Consider the following 17571-nt stretch of genomic DNA (forward strand, 5'->3'; position numbering starts at 1 on the left):
ACCTGCAGTTCACACTGGGAGCACATGTTCACTAGAAACCAGCAGTTCGCAGAACCTTACTTGCCACTGTGCCATCCATGATGTATGAAGCTGCCCATTGTATCGAGGCTTGTGAAACTATCCCAAGAAGATTAAAATACAATTGGGACATGCATTCTTGATTCAAATGACAACTGAACCATGTGGAAACGTACCCTCTGTGGACAGCAGAATGACTGGGAAATAGCATAATGTTATTTCCAGCCCTGAACATGGCTCCATTTGAGTGGATCTCTGCATAGTGTAGGAGAGAAAGAAAGAATAATTTGCATCTAAATGCATCTCTTCTTTGTCGTCTTGCTTAAAATGACCTTCTCTTCACCTCAACTGATATTTCTTAGCTTTTCACTTGCCTTCTTCAACAATAATTCTCAGGATCTTTCTCTGTGTTAGTGCTTTCTATTTTATCTCTTAGATACACTCCTAAATAGAGATAATTTAACATCAAGCTGACATTAGAAGAAACACCAAGTCTCTCAGGTGTTTGTTAGTTTATTTCCATCCAAGCCCAAGCACTTATTATTTTTCTTTGCCTATTTTTTCATTTCTAATTCATATTCTCTTATTCTGACTAATAGGAGACTGAGAGTGACTTATTGTTCCAAATGTACTGGAAAAATCTATTAGCCATGCCTGTGATTCCCATTAAATTTCATGTACTTTATTAGTTAACACAAAGCTCAGTAACCTTGGCAGAATGCAATGGTTTAGCTGTGTACCCTGCTTCTTAGTGTTTTATCTTGAAAACCAATGTTATGTCTACTGAAGTGAAGAGTTGAGTAATTGTTAGGCAAATTCTCTTTATTTTTTTATTATTAAGGATGCATTTTAGCTTGACACCACAATGACCACTTTAAAAATAGGTGATTGCCCCTAATACAATTCAGGCCTTTATATGGGAGATATATTTAACGATAAAAGTACAGTGTTTCTGCATTTGGCCAAGGTCTTAATGATAATAACAAATCAACAGGTGGTTTTCTAGGAAGGAATGTTGCTACTTCATTATCTGCTTTATTTGTCACAACAGACTAGTAAAGATAAATATTTTTCTGTTAGAGTGGTACACTGAGCCAGACAGGAGAACTTCCTGCTTAATTTCTCTATAGTGACACATCAAACATGTATTTACCTTCTAGTCTTTAGGGAGCCATTGATTGAAAGCTGATGTAATATGGTTTTGCACTTCATTGGAACAGACCCTGCACAGGACAAAATAAAAAGTGAAACATCTGTATTATTGCTTTTCAGGGGCTCGTAAAGAAGAGGTAGCATTAATGAATGGCTTGACAGTTAATCTACATCTCCTAATGGTAAGTCATAAGAACATCAGAATTGCCATGCTAGATCAGATCAAGGTCTATCACATCCAGAATTCTGTTTTTTTAATCAAACCAGACTGATGCTCCTGGGTGTTTGCAAGCAGGACAAAAACAGGATGGCATTCCCCTGTTCCTGGTCCATTAGCATCTAATGTACCTCATAGAGGTATACTGCATTTGAGTAGTGAGGTATGATTTAACTATCATACTTAATACCTGGCAATAAACCTGTCCTCCCATGCATCTGTGTAGTCCTTGTTTAAAACCCTCTAAACTGGTAGCCATCATCAGTGACCTAGGGAGGGCATAGGCGGCCTGTTCACCCAGGCCACAACCCCTCCCCCACAGTGGTGGCAGCAATGCTATTCAGTTCATTACGATCAAAGATCAGCACACTGATCAAATCCAGAGACAAGAGTCCTCAGAAGTGAGCATCAATACAAGTGCATGCATATATATATAAACACGCACATAAAATATACAATTACAAACTATTACACAAAATGTAAAATGGCATAAGATAACAAAATAAAAACAAAAAACTTAAGAACCTGTATTAACCATCTCCGACACATCGTATGCGGGTCTTTATCACAGCTGTGCAGAATTTGGCCACCAGATGTGAGACATCGGTATATGTATGAGGAAGAATTAAGTTTATATAAAACTCATCAGAATTATTTGGATATCTAAAAATAAGAGGGGCAATAAGTCTAAGATGCAGATCACAATAAAATGAACAATACAAGAGCACATGACCTACTGTTTCAACATCGCCATTCCCACAAGGACACAATCTATCCAAAAAAGGAACCCTCCTAAATCTACCCTCTAATACCACAGAGGGCAACACAGCCATCCGGGCTAGCTTCAAGGCTCTTCTGTGAGCTGGATATGTTATATTATACAGATTGTTGGCTGGTTTTTGCAAGGGCTTAACTGCTCCTAACCACCTGTAACTTGATGCCCGACCTAAATCAGTCTGGTGTCCCATATTGATAATACATTCACTCTGGCATTATCATAGCCCAGGGGGAGTAGAAATTCTCTTGACAGGCCATATACTTTTAATTTTTCAGTGATTAAGGGGGTCCAATCAGAGGAGTGTTCATCCTTAAAGATTAATGGAGCTAAGCGCTGGGGCGGGGGGGGGACTTCAGCCAGAAGTTGAAAATATAAATCCAGGCAAAGGACTCCAAGTTTACCAAACCAGCTTCTAATCGCAGCTTGACATTTGACACAGAACAGGGGACTGAAAAAATAGCCCTGAGAAATTTGGACTGGATCATTTCAAGTGGACAAAAGTCACAATATATGCAAATCTGTGAGCCATTAAAAAGCTGCGAGATTACCTTAGTTTGAAAGACCTTAATGGCAGCTGGAACATATCTGCCCCCTGACGAAAAGAAGAATCTCAAAATCGCAATAGTAGACCTCAGGGCGTTTGTTACACTGGTCTTAGTTTGCTCTTTCCAGCTACCTGTCACCTGGAAGATGCCCCCGAAATATTTATATTGCAATGTCTGTGCTACATCAACTCCGTTAATTTGCCATTTATGCATAATAGGTTTATTGGCAAACATTACGATCTTAGTCTGGTAATTGATGGAGAGCAAGTTTTCATGACAATAGTCAGCCAAAACTCTCAGCATTTTCCTCATCCCCACCGGAGATTGTGACAGAAGCACGGCATCATCTGCTTAGAGAAGGATAGCTAGATGTCTACTGCTCAGTTTCGGTGGGTGAAATTCATTCACTTTTGGTGGGTAACTGGGAGCCATTCTGGGGTGGAAGAATCCACCCTATCATCTGTAGTATAAAGATAATCTGGGGCAGCCATGAAATGGGCACGAAAATGGGATTCCCAAATACAAGGTGGAATCAGGTAATGGTCTTGGATTGTTCTGGGGCTTATTCTCCCTCTGACTAATGACCAAAATCTAGAGGAATTTTTCATCCTAGAAGCCTGTATCAGCACCTGCCAAGACACTTTCATTGCTAGTTTTTTCTTAGGATGAATCAGATCTTTATATGTTTTTTCTTGGGCTGATTGAGAGGATGATGATGGGGCTCCTGCTCTGAAGAGACTAAGTTCTTTAACCAGCTGTTTCTTAGCTAGTACACACTCATGGTCAAACCATGGTCTGGATCGCCTGTAGCATAGAGGACCTGGTTGCCTCTCAATAGTGAGGGGGCTCTGCAATCGTTGGATCGACGTTTGATAATTGTCCAAAGTTTCATTGATCAAACCAGCCATTAAGATATTAGACCTAAGGTGCAGCAGTTCCTCCAACTCAAGAAGGTCGCTCAGCCCTTTAACTATCTCACTGGTCCATCTGACACGAAAGCGAGAAATAGAGCCAGCATAAACAGGGGTTGGTTCCTCCAAAGTAAAAAATATTGCAATCTTGGGATCTCAAACAGAGGGTCAGGGGTATATGGTCACTTTCTACTCTACAGTCGACTTTCAGAAATAGGATATAATCAAGAAAAATTCTGGAGATTACAAAATAATTGATTGTAATAGTTCCCCTCCCCTCCCCCCAATATGTGAACTCCCCTGGAAAAATCACCTTCTGATGACTCGTTTAGTATAAGCATATCCAACTTGCTAAAAGATTGCATCAAGCATGAGCCCACATAATTACAAATCAGATGCCTGGAGATACGCTGCTCTAAAGGGGTATCTTCTATCTCCTGATACATACATCCAGGATATTTGGCATATAGAGCCTCATTTTCCGGACCAATATGGGCATTAAATCACCACCCAAAATTACTAGGGCGTCTGGAAAAGAAATGAGAAGCTGTCCTAGGCACTCCTCAAGTTCAGCCCAAAACAAGCTGATTTCTTGTTTTCAGGTCTTAGGGGGACCATAAACGTTAACAATTAGCAATGGGTAAGATCTTAATTGTATAAGACATGTCATAAAGGAGTGGGATGAAACGTCTAACTTGATACAAAACTTGATACATTTAGCTTGACTTTTGTAGTAATACTGATAAATACCCCCCCCCCCCGGTCTCCCTCTTCCATGTCCAGCTGTAGCATAAGATGAAAAAGAGACAAAGCCGTCTAATTCAATCTCTCCAAGGGCCCAGGTCTCTTGGAGGAGGATAATGTCAAATTTAGTCAAATACTTCATAATGGAGGGATCATTTTCCTTGGTATGCCAACCAGCCATGTTCCACGTCGTCAATTGGATGTTGCAGAGTCTATTACTCAGTCAGTCCTTAAGGGGTTTGCCAGTACCCTTCGAGGGTGCTATATCCATACTATGACCACCAGGTTTCGAAATAGGTACTGAATCAGATGAGATTGCAGGTGCTTTATTTGATTCTGCCATTTCGGTTGCAGCAAGAGGCTCATTTATTGTGAGCTGACGTGAGGATGACGGGCCAGCAGAGGAGAAAAGTTGAAATCCTTCTCCGATATCCTGTTCAGAGGTTGGATTATTCTGTTTTCCAGAATACTCTGGCAGAATTTCCGTTTGGACTGTCTGTGCAGTGGTGGAAGCAACTTCCCCCAGCGATGGCATGCTCCATGTGGTGCTGCTGAAGCCTTCAGCACTCTTGGAGACTGCTTGCTTCAGGGTGTGATGGGGCGCTCCCTCTCTCTCGCTTTCAGCCTTCCTAGCCCCAGGAGTGGCTAGCCAGCGGAGTGGGGGAGGCAAGTGAGGCAGCCCCAGAGGCAGGAGCCCACGGGGCCCTTGGATCCCATGTGCTCAATTATAGGTCTACCTTGGCCATCACATCTTGAATTCCATAAATCGAAGCTTGAAAATCCATTAATGATGTATTTATGAAGAATGACTTCTTATTCTCAATCTTGAACCTATGAAACCATAAAAGCCTTTCCAATAACAAAACCTGTTCATTAACAAAAACATATTTTCCCCCATATGACAACTGAAGAACGATTCCATCTTTTCTCTCTCTCTTCTCCTTAAGCACTTAAATATTGGGAGGTAATGACAGACTATGAAGCACTTGGGTATCACATTTCACTTGGGAATAGAACTTCATACCTAAACTGGGTACAAAAATGATAAAGTGAAAAACTCTAATAAACAATGTGTAAACTGCTCCCACCAATTATTCAACAACAATGCAGGCCTTTCTTCCTGCATGTTACATGCCAGTCACCAAAAAGTAAAGTTTAAGGCCATTCTTTAGAAAAACTGTTCTACACACCTATTACTGGTTTCTCAAGTTGCTACATGTATCTCCAAAATGACACTTTGATTGCTGCCCTGACATTCCTCACAAACTATTACAGTTCAAGTAGTCAAACACTCATCTGCTAAAAAGACAGAATGGAGTGATTTCCTTCCAACGTTCGGAAGCGAAGGGGTCATGAGCTCCTCTTTTGGAGGTATAGAGCTCTCCCTGTGTAGTCATCTTGAATAACCCAATGCATGCCACTTTCTACAATGGCATTGTTCACAGAAGAGCATCATAGTGCCACAAAATTATCAACAACATCCCAAGTGTGGTACTCTGGTCTCCTTTAGGAGCCAGCCATCAGGCCTGGTACTGACCATTATTTATTTATTTAGTATGTTTTTATTTCATACATCCGTGTTATACAAGGCATTAAAACAATCATAAAAATAATCTAATCAATGTAAAAGCAATAAAATGGAACAAACAGCATCATTAGCAAGTAAAATAGGCAATACCTATAATCAGAGTCCAGTGGGGAAAACTGGACAAATTCTGAAACGAAAAGGTCTTGGCCATTTATCTTATAATAATAAGAGAAGAAGCAGCCTAATCTTATTGTGAAGGCAGTTTTGTATTTCTGGTGCCACCACGGAGAAGGCCCTGCCTGTGGTACCAACCAGTAAAACTTTTGTTAATGGCAGTAGGAACTCCAAGTTGATCCTGAACCTTGGGAAGTTCATACGGGAAGAAGAAGAGGCTCTGAGGTAACCTGTTCACAGGTAATTTATGACTTTACAGGCTAATCCCAGCACTTCAAATTGAGCCTGTAAGCAAACTGGGAGACAGTGCAATTGGGAGGAAAATCAGTGATATATTCATTCTCCCAACATTATTCTGATGGCCAAACTGAAGCTTTTCACTATTACAGGCAACTATATTACAGTAGTCCGTTCTTGATGCAACAAATGCATAGATCACTTAAACCACACCCTTCCCTCTCTAGATAGGGTTGCATTTGCCCTACCAGCCAAAGTAGAAAGTGTTCCTGGTCTGAATTTAAGCCAGTAAATACAACCTATTTACCTTTATAACAAGCTTTATAACAAGTCAAGCACCACTATAGATGGTGGGGTGGGGGAAGAAAACCACAAATAGTCTTAAACCTTCAGGAAAAGAAGCCTGCCCTATAGAGTCCTAGAACTTGTCTACTGAGCTTCTCCATCTAGCCAGCCCTGCACTTGGTTTTTGTTTTGTTTTTAGCAAGCACAATTGCAAATTCTGTAGCCATGTCATGCCTCTCTTGCCCTTTAGATCATGGTCAGAAATTATGAGCCCCAAAATACTTCCCTCAAGATCCCTTAGCAGTTTATTTTATTGTATTGAACTTCAAAGATATTGGGAAGAGGGTCTTTCTGTTTCAAAAGAGATGCAAGTTCAATTTGCATTTCTAATTGGCACCTATGGTTATCTATGGGTGACATGGAGTTCCAGTTTGTGACCCCTGAGGATGTGGACAAGCTGATTGGAATGGTGCGGCCTACCACCTGTTCTTTTGACCCTTGCCCGACATGGCTTGTACTATCTGGCAGGGCGGTTGTTGTAGAAGGCCTTGTTGTGAGCCAGGCCTGATCTGTATACTAAATATGCTCATTAGCTAGCATACAAAATTAGGCCTGTTTCATCAGTGTCACCAAGTGACCAGTTCTTTTATATAGTGACTATGTAGGATGTGGGCACAAGGAAGAAAGGAGATCAAACCAATCCTAAATGATTCAATGGGCTTTATTGAGTATAAAAGAATAACAACATCAATCTGAGCAGAAAGCAGAACATTCTATCAGTATTACTAACAGTATTTCAACCCTACCCAGCACCAATATTCACCCAGTGTTCCTAACTAATATATGTGTGTGTGTTAATTCTTCCTAGAGCCTAATACAATTCAGATATAGACAGAAAAAGTGGGGGGGAGGGTAAGGAAGGTTGAGGACTGGCATGGGTTGGGGAGATCAGGAATTAGTAGAGGGACGAGGGGAAAGGAGAAGAAGGAGAAAGGGTGGAGGGATCCAAGGCTTGTGGGGTGGCATATTACCAGGCTTGAGAACGGTGGATCTTTCAGCTGAAGGAGCGAGGCTGTGGCTGGGGACAGGAGCTTTTGAGAGCGGTGATCAAGCATGCAGTTTGCTCAGAGCATGGCTGAGAGTCAGAGCACCATGGCTGGGGAAGTCTTAACTTCTTACTGTGCAGCAGAAGTCACAAACAGACAGTCCCTTCTCCCATGGAAAGAGTTCCTGACTCTAGCCCCGCGGCTTGGGCAGCAAACCCTTGGATTGCTGATGAGCAGGTCTTGCTTGTAGGCACAAGATTGCTAGCTCTTTGTCCAGTAAGCCTCATTCTTTATACTTGTATTTTCCTTTGATCTCTCATAGAGTCTATTCCAAATATTCTCATCCTTCCTGTGTCCCAAAAGGTGACAACTTGCTGTTACCTTCTGGATATCGTCTTTTAATTCTTCAGCCAGTCCAGAGAGATGTGAATCCCATCTTCTGTAAGCTGTAAGCTTAGAAGGGGGGGATGTTGCCCAAAACAAATCTGCATCTCTGAGTTGCAAATGGGCCCCTTCTCTTGTCCCAGATTTGCTAGCCTGATTCCATGAGGTGTTAAGGTGTTAGTAAAGTAAGAATTAAAGTCTATAGGTATTTTCTTTGTGTGCATTTACCTATGTTAAATTTCTATAGAGAGCAATTGAGTATAGCAGAGCAATCATTGACAAGGATTAACATGGACTTCTTGCAACAGGAAAGGGGAGATCAGCCTCTGGCCTCTTCCACAGACATTATCTGATAGTGAGTTAGATTTTAACATTTGGATTGTTCTGGCCTGGCTTTTGTGCTTCTTTGAGTACCCATTTCACAATACAATCCTGGATCGCCTCTTCCTTCACAGAACAGTTCATGAGGTCTGGGTGTCAGTTCACCCTGAGTTGAGGCATTTAATTGAACTCTTATAAAATGGAATGAGACACAGGCCTGGGTTCCATATAATTCTGGGTTGGTGGCTCAGGGTCTAATGTTGGGGGGGCGTCCCCAATGCAGGGCATCCCCAACAGCCTGGTAGAGATTATAAATGCATCTCTGAGGGAAGGTAGGATGCCTCCTAGTCTTAAGGAGGCAATTATTAGACCGCTTCTGAAGAAGCCTGCCTTGGATTCCTCAGAGCTGAGAACTACAGGCTTGTCTCCAACCTTCCGTGGTTGGGCAAGGTAACTGAGAGGGTGGTGGCCTCCCAGCTCCAGAGAGTCTTGGAGGAAACAGATTATCTAGACCCATTTCAAACTGGCTTCTGGGCTGTCTATGGGGTGGAGACTGCCTTGGTCGGCCTGATAGATGATCTCCAACTGGGAATGGATAGAGGAAGTGTGACTCTGTTGGTCCTTTTGGACCTCTCGGCGGCTTTCGATACTATCGACGATAGTATCCTTCTGGGGCATCTGAGGGGGTTGTGAGTGAGAGGCACTGCTCTGCAATGGTTCCGCTCCTACCTCTCGGGCAGGTTCCAGATGGTGTCCTTGGAGACTGTTGTTCTTCAAAATCTCAACTTTTGTATGGTGTCCCGCAGGGCTCTGTATTGTCTCTGATGTTGTTTAACATCTACATGAAACCGCTGGGAGAGATCATCAGGAGATTTGGTGCAGGGTGTTATCAGTATGCTGATGCCACCCATGTCTATTTCACCATGTCAGCATCATCAGGAGAGGGCATAACCTCCCTAAATGCCTGTCTGGAGTTGGTAATGGGCTGGATGAGGGATAACAGAGACTGAATCCAGATAAGACGGAGGTACTCATTGTGCGGGGTTGAAACTCGGGAGACAATTTTGATCTGCCTGTTCTGGATGGGGTCACAGTTCCCCAGAAGGAACAGGTACACAGTCTGGGGGTGCTTCTGGATCCAAGCCTCTCCCTGGTATCCCAGGTTGAGGCAGTGGCCAGAGGTGCCTTCTATCAGCATCGGCTGATATGCCAGCTGCGCCCATTTCTTGAGATAGAAGACAGTGGTGCATCTGCTGGTAACCTCCAGACTGGATTACTCTATGTGGGGCTGCCCTTGTACATAGTCTGGAAAATACAGTTGGTCCAGAATGCGGCAGCCAGGCTGGTCTCTGGGTCATCTAGGCGAGACCATAGGAGAGACCAGGAGAGAGTTAAGCCATCCATATCAAGGGCCCCACACTTGTGTGGGGTCCCTGTTTTCTCTGGTAAAAAATGGAACTTGTACATCATGAACCCCTTCTCTCCAGGCAACCTTTTAATACTCCCAAGGAATAGTGGACACTCTATTTGTCCGGGAGGTACTGGATGGGTAGACTAGGGGAACACCCGGACTGGGGATAGAACTTTACTCTCATTCAAATTTCCCAAGTTTGGACGAGCATTGTGACATATGCAGATCGGCCACTGCAGAGACTCGTGGGAGAGGAGACCCCCAATTAATGGCAATCCCAAGAAAGTGGGGTTGCTGTACTGGACAAAAAGAAATATGGATGTGTGCCAATGAATGACCAGAATGACCAGAATGACCAGACGGCCTGCTTGGACTGCTTCTTTGTGGCAGTTGCCAAGACAGGGAAAGGTGTTGCTGGAGTATCCATCCCTGTGGTTTGCTTGTGTAGAGCAAGCAGGCGGGGCAGCATTTGCTGTCCGGCCGGCATGTGTGTCTCCATGGCCTTCAACTCATGAGTGAACAGTCTTTGGTAGAAGGGCTATCATCGCACATTATTAGCAATTCATCCTCATCCCTGTGTACCCCAGGATGGTTCTTCTCTTGAGTAGTGCATGGGTGCCTCCATAGCCTTTCACCCTCATGAAAGAGTGGTCCTTGGGAGAAGGGGCATCGTCACACATTATTAATGATTCTGCCCGGTCCCTGTGTATCACAGGATGGTTCTTCTCATCAGTAATGCCATACAGTGTGTTCTTGCACCCAAGGGGTAGGAGCTGCTGCTGCTTCTTCTTCTTCTTCTTCTTCTTCTTCTTCTTATTATTATTATTATTATTATTATTACATTTATATCCCGCTCTTCCTCCAAGGAGCCCAAAGCAGTGCACTACATACTTGAGTTTCTTTTTCACAACAACCCTGTGAAGTAGGTTAGGCTGAGAGAGAAGTGACTGGCCCAGAGTCACCCAGCTAGTTTTATGGCTGAATGGGGATTTGAACTCGGGTCTCCCCAGTCCTAGTCCAGCACTCTAACCACTACACCACGCTGGCTCTCAACTTTACTGTATAAAAAATAGAGCAGCGATACTCAATAATTCCTGGGTGGGGCTGCCTTTTAAAGCAGACACCTGATATTTCTGCCCTGTCATTTGCTATCTTTGCAGTGATCTAATTGGGTTGCCCAGTTTGTGGTGCCATCGCATCTGCATGTGCTTGTGAACATACTGTTATATCAATTTATTTTTGGTGACTAAAACTCATAATGCCCCTCCTTCCATCCCGTCACCTTTCTCTTCTGGTTTCCAGAGATGGAAACAAGAGGTACAGAGAAAAGTGATAATCCCCTAATGTGACTTTTCCCTTTGACAAGCTTAGAAACTAGGGATGGGACAAGGCAGCGTTCCTGTTGCCAGGCAATGGCTTGAGGTGCGTGGGGACCACCCTCTCTATTATTTTGGTTCCATAAACAGCACAAAACCGTGGTTATGGGGGCATCTGCATTTGGACATTACGCTTCCGCCTTCAAATCTCAGGTTGGAGCAGTGAAAGTCACTCCAAACCAAAGGTTCAAATTGGAGTTTGGCAAGAGAAACTGCATTTTGCTTTTGCCACAAAAACCAGTTTCACACATTTGGACATACACGAATTCTAATTAGGGATGTGCACGGAACCGCAGAGCTGCTGTCTGGCACTGGTGTGGGAGACTCTTTAAGGTGGGGGAGGGTGTACTTACCCCCCACCACCACCACATTTCCCCTGCCAGCGTGTTCGTTTTGAAAAGCTTTGGGGGCAGCAGGATACCTCCCTGCCGCCCCTTCCCCCAGTCGTCGGCAAAAGGCTTCAAAAAGCCTTTTGCGCATGCGCACGTCACGCGAGCACGTCACGTCTCCATGTCACGCGCGCGTCGCAGAGACTTGACGTGTGCACGCGATGTGCGCACACGCAAAAGGCTTTTTGAAGCTTTTTGCCGACAACTGGGGGAAGGGGCGGCAGGGAGATATCCTGCTGCCCCCAAAGCTTTTCAAAACGAAAGCGCCGGTGGGGGAAACGCAGGGGGAATACCCCTCCCCCGCCCTTAAAGAGCCCCACACACCAGTGCCGGACTGCCGGACCACCCTCATGTCCGGACCAGTCTGGAGGCCTTCAGAATGGCCTCTAGACCGGTCCGGGCTCATCCCTAATTCTAATTACTGCCCCATTCAACTCCGGGTTTGGCTTTACATGTGAATGGGGCCACTGTTTGGGTCCACAATCACTGACATCATAGTAATGCTGCATAACAGTAATAGATGAAGAGGCACACATACAAGAAGGTCATGTAGCTGAGTGGATGCTCAAAGTTGCACAGTCTCTTGCAGTCTCGGTGCACTTGTATAAGAGTTGCACTTGTGCAAACAAGACAGCGGGTAGCTTTGCATCATCCCTGCAACATACAGTATATGGACTGAGGAAGAAGAAGGTTTCACAGAAGGAGGCATGCCACGGGTTGCACAAAAGCACCCTTTTGTACTGGTGCAACACTAGTCTGGAACACAAGCTCCCTACTTAGTGGAACGAGCTAGTGCAATCTCTTTGCACTAGTGCAACATTTTTTTACTAGTGCAGAATTAGTCTGGATGTTAGCAAAAAAAATTTCTATATAGATTCATAGTTTGTTTTCTTTCATGTAAATACAATAAGTAATATTACAGTACCAATTCTAAAGTTATCTGGACTTCTGAATTGTGTCTTATCAGAGATGTAGATAGACTGTGTGACATATGATTGAAACTTTTAAGTGTATATTATTTTGTGTGTGTGTGTGTGTGTGTGTGTGTGTGTGTGTTTGTGTGCTTGTGTGCATGTTCAATGAGCTAATGGAACTTAGTTACTTCAGATATATACTTGAGTATAGTATTTTATTTTTTACAGCTATCATTCTTCAAGCCTACCTCAGATCGCCATAAAATTCTTCTGGAGGCCAAAGCTTTTCCTTCTGACCATGTAAGGAAGTAATATTTTACCATATTTCTATTTGTTTAAATGAGTATTTTTAAAAATCAAAAATCCAGAGTAGGGCAATACTTTTATTAGGAGTAGCTGAAGTGTCACAATATAAAGTTACAATACAGTGACATTTTAATTGGTGGTAATAAAGGGATTATATCCTATTCTGGATTTGGGTTTGTTGTTTTTGCAAATTACTAACACAGCTAGGGATGAACCTACTTTCTCCCCAGGCAATCACTGATCTCCTCTTCTGCGCGCTGGCACACCCCTACATGATCCAAACTGTGTGGATCACTGGAGCCCAGAAAAATAAGTCCCGGCCTCCAGGAATCCAAAATGCAACACGCAAGAAGTGCATTGGGGATTTCCACCATGAGTCGGGTGCCCAAGAAGCCTGACTGTGTGTGTGCTCGGGCTGCACACAGCCTGAGCACACACAACCCTGTACCTGGGGTAAAGGACACACTTGCACCCTTTAACCCAAGTTAAAGCCTGGGTTAAAAACTCAGTTTGGGAGGCAGGCAGTCCCAGGATTGGCCCTGATCCCAGTGCTTCACACGGGCAGCCAAACCCAGACAGGGCTGCCCAAGCCTGGGTTTGACTGCTTGTGTGAACAGCCTCTACAATTTTTTCAAAATGGCCATGCATTTCTAAGCTTGGCATAGTTTACTGATCTCACCATTATTCTTTTTGTTCAACTAAAAAGAATAGTCACATTGATTTATTAGTCCTTTTAAAGACATTGAGCAAGCTGTTGGCCTAAATCAACAATATGTTGTAAATGTTTTATTAATTCTTGTTGCTGTTTTACTTTATAAAACCAAATCAATATGAAGCTCACAACATTAACAGTTTTATATCCCCAGGCAGACAGGGAAACTCTTGTCCATTGTGCTTTAGATTACTAATTCAAATGTTTGTGTGCTATAAAACAGGACAATAGCCCTTGCATCACAGGTTTCAGCAAGTTAATCTTCAGAGTTGTGACTCACTGCTACTTTATCAAATTGTAAACACTTGGAGATTTGATCACTGAAGCACTACAAAAAACATTTACTCCTGAGAAACATTACTTTGTAACTTGAGTGCTGTCTGCAATCCAACTTCATAAAAGCTCAAGCACCAGTGATATTGTTAATCATTATGAGTGCTTCCATCACATTTTGATCCATTGTTTAGCCTGAAAAGAGGGACTTGTACAGGAACTGAAACTAATTAGGATTCCTTCAGGTGAGAGCTGCTTGTTCTATGATGTGAGAAATCAACATAGCTGGGGGCTGGACAAGAATAGCAGAACCTTGTGGGTGGGGCAGATCATAGCTGTCTTTCTCATGCAGTTGTCACTCCCTCTCCCCTAGGGCTGCTGATTGAATAATCTGTCCACCAAGTGGTTATGTCACTTTCATGAACTCATCTTTTACAAATTCAGACCTTTTAAAGCTTTTCCAGGAGACAGACTGCACTTGAAGCTGAGGATGTTTCCAGCCTTCTGTCTCAAGACTAGGCAAATTCTTTTCCTGTTCCAATCTGTTTAATAGTAGGGATGTGCAAACAGGTTCGATGTTGAACCGGTTTGGTTTAACCGTTCGGGATCGAACCAAACTATCCCCTGTTCTCTCCAACCCCAGACCGAACCCCCCCCCCCCGCCGACTGTTGGGGGGGGGGGGTTACGGACATTTTTTAAAAAAAAAACAAACTGGTATTAAAACTGGCTCTTCAACCCAGGCCGTTCAGAGGCCAATTGCACAGGTGCGGTGGCCTCCAAAATGGCCGCCATACCGGAGTGGGAAGGTCGAAGAGCCAGCCGAACAGCCGGTATGGGCATGAAGGGAGGCCGGTGGGGGGAGGGGGAACCACCCTGATTGCATATGAATGGGAGACTATTTGTGTGAGCACTGTAAGTTATTCCCTTAGGGGATGTGGCTGCTCTGGGAAGAGTGGAAGGTTCCAAGGTTCCTCCCTGGCAGCATCTCCAAGGTAGGGCTGAGAGAGATTCCTGCCTGCAACCTTGGAGAAGCTGCTGCCAGTCTGTGAAGACAATACTGAGCTAGATGGATCAATGGTCTGACTCAGTATATGGCAGCATCCTATGTTCCTATGTAACTGCGGGGAAGGCAGGAGCTCACCTGCCTTCCCTGGCAGATGAGCAGTGGCTGTTTTCCCCTCCACTGTGCCACGTGCCCACATGAGTGGTGGTGTGGCAAAGGCCAGAGCTGGGAGTGGGAGGACTTCCCCCTCCTGCATTCCAGAGTGCTCCATGGCACGAGTATGGCCTCTCCTTCCATCTAGCTTACTGCCGGAAATGGGAGCGGGCTGAGGAAAAGCCTTTTAACCTGGTAGCAATGGTTCCCATGACTGCCTGCCAAGTTTAAATGAACCGCTGGGTTTAAAACACCAGGTTTGATATGCACAAGTGTATCAGCTGGTAACCTCCCGGCTTAACTATTGAAATGCACTCCATGTGGGGCTGCCTTTGTACGTAGTCCAGAAGCTTCAGTTAGTTCAGAATGTGGCAGCCAAATTGGTCTCTGGGGCAACCCAGAGAGACCATATTATGCCTGTTTTGAAACAGTTACACTGGCTGCCAATATGTTTCCAGGCAAAATACAAAGTGCTGGTTATTACCTTTAAAGCCCTGAACGGCTTCGGTCCAGGAGATATCTTAGAGAGTGCCTTCTTCTACATGATCCCCACCGCACGTTAAGGTCATCTGAGGAGATCTGTCTCCAGTTATCACCAGTTCGTTTGGTGGTGACTCAGAGGCAGGCCTTCTCTGTAGCTGCTCCCGGGCTGTGGAATGCACTCCCAGCAGAAATTCGCAATCTTAATTCCTTACTGACCTTCAAGAGAGCCCTTAAAACCCATCTGTTTGTCCTGGCCTTTCAGAGTTTTTAATTTGTTTTAATTTTTTTAATGCTAACCTGGTTTTCAGGGTTTTAATTGTTCTGGTAGTTGGTAGTTGTTTTTTAAGATGTTTTTTTAATTGGTGCTCATATTTATATTTCTGTTTTAATTGTTATTGGTTTTAATGGTTTTTGTTTTTAATTGTAAACCGCCCTGAGCCATTTCGGAAGGGCGGTATAAAAATTGAATAAACAAACAAACAAACAAATAAAACACCGGGTTTGATATGCACAAGCTGGCATACCCCACTTCAATTTTGAGGTCTGCTTTGAGAGCCCCAAAAGCCAAATTGAGGCCTGTGTCTGGAAGTTTGTTACTACAAGAGACAACTAGGATGTGAACTCTGATTTTGCTGAACTACAGTAACCAAAGGGAATTGTTTATATCTACCCAAGGCCTAAGACATGTTTTTGCACTGTGCTTGACAAGTGATAATCATAAAGCTTAGTTTGAGTACATGCTTAATGCTGAGAGCAATCATATTATGTGCTGAGAATCATATTAGGAAACCACATTTTAGATAGCAGGTACATACATATTTTAGGGGTACATATTTTCACACAGTAACTGCTGAATTGCTTGCATGTTTATCTCTTTGAATAACATTTCTTGGAACTGAAAATGTGCCAGTTAGGACCACAGACCGGTCAAAACATGTGTAAACAGGTTGGTTGCCAACTGGATTTGTAAACAAGCCAGGCCTGGAACCCACTACAACAATGACAAACGACCCCCGCTAACTTGGCAAAGAGGCACCTTTTAATGTGGTGATTCTCTTTATTTAGCAGGGGGAGAGTAACTGGCCCTATCCACCCCTAGCACAGTACCTCCAGTGACTGTTGCTGGTGTCTATCTTATGTTTCTTTTTAGATTGTGGGCCCTTTGGGGACAGGGAGCCATCTTATTTATTTATTATTTATCTGTGTAAACCGCCCTGAGACATTTTTGGAAAGGCGGTCTAGAAATCGAATAAATAATAAATAAATAAATAATGGAAGACCAAAAATGTTTACATTAAGGATGGCGACATAGGAAGGATTGGCATGACTGTTTTGATTTGAGAGATGACAAAGAGGCTGAGGAGAGGTTATAAAACTGACCTGCCCCTCCCTCACAAGAAAAAGGGGGTTATGATCAGACAGGAGAAAGAAACCTAGGAGGAAAGAACAGAGTCATGTAGAGCTAGCATGGGAAGGGAAGCAGCCCAGACCCCAAGGAGATGGATTTCTGCTCTGATTGTGGAAGAACATCCTCTGCCCCTTTGGGTTAATGGGTGAACACAGCCTGTGCTTCCTAGCCATTCCTGGGCTTCACAGCTAAGCTGCTTGGACAGCTTCGAGCCCTCCCAGCATTTGGCATTTTCCTCAAGGCCTCCTGAGACTACAAACAACTGACTGGTAAATTGTTTATCTGCTAAGAAGCCTTCAGTTCAGCTTCTCCAGCACTAACATACCTTTCTGAGCCTGTCTCCTCTCTTTCCACCTGCGGAATCATCCTTCTCCCTCTGCCTGCTAGCTGCATCCTTGTCTCGGCTTGTCGTCGCTTTCCTTCCCCCATTTTGTCTTCCTCCCTCTGCCTTTCCCTCCCTTTGCCGTAAATAAACATGACTGACTGACTGTCCCTCCCTTTGCTCTTGGCTCATCTACTAATACGCCAGCAGCCTTCCAGCTCACTCACTTAAAGAGAGAGTGGGCATCTGCTCTCCCCACCCTTCTCCCTCACACTTGGATTCTTGGCTCTCGTTCCTTCGTCTTTCTTCTTGAAAATTGAAACTGTCTAAAATGTTGTGCCTTAGCTAAGGTCAGCTTTAGATAAACACCACACTTCCACTGACAGTTAGCAAGAAAATGCTTTTCCATTACTTTGCCTTTCCATTACTATGCATTACTAGTGAAGGAAAGATGATTTTAGATGTTGTTGAAGTCCCTCC

At 43.9% G+C, this 17571-nt stretch overlaps 1 protein-coding gene and 1 long non-coding RNA gene across 4 annotated transcripts in view; one reads left to right on the plus strand and one right to left on the minus strand.

Moving 5' to 3' along the window:
• The window catches only part of KYNU (kynureninase), a 172659-nt gene that overhangs the window by 69704 nt on the left and 85384 nt on the right, over positions 1 to 17571 (plus strand). For all 3 annotated transcript variants that reach the window (XM_053282818.1, XM_053282819.1, XM_053282817.1), the window contains exons 5-6: positions 1291 to 1352; positions 12659 to 12730. In XM_053282818.1, coding sequence (XP_053138793.1) covers positions 1291 to 1352; positions 12659 to 12730 — 134 coding nt within the window. The remainder of the gene's footprint in view (positions 1 to 1290; positions 1353 to 12658; positions 12731 to 17571) is intronic.
• On the minus strand, positions 184 to 17216 carry LOC128339242 (uncharacterized). The gene is made up of 3 exons (XR_008312922.1): positions 17095 to 17216; positions 1172 to 1241; positions 184 to 273 (listed from the first exon to the last, which is right to left on the minus strand). It is a non-coding gene; the product is annotated as an uncharacterized LOC128339242 (long non-coding RNA).

The sequence above is a fragment of the Hemicordylus capensis genome, chromosome 1 (genome assembly GCF_027244095.1).
Source record: "Hemicordylus capensis ecotype Gifberg chromosome 1, rHemCap1.1.pri, whole genome shotgun sequence".
Taxonomy (NCBI): domain Eukaryota; kingdom Metazoa; phylum Chordata; class Lepidosauria; order Squamata; family Cordylidae; genus Hemicordylus; species Hemicordylus capensis.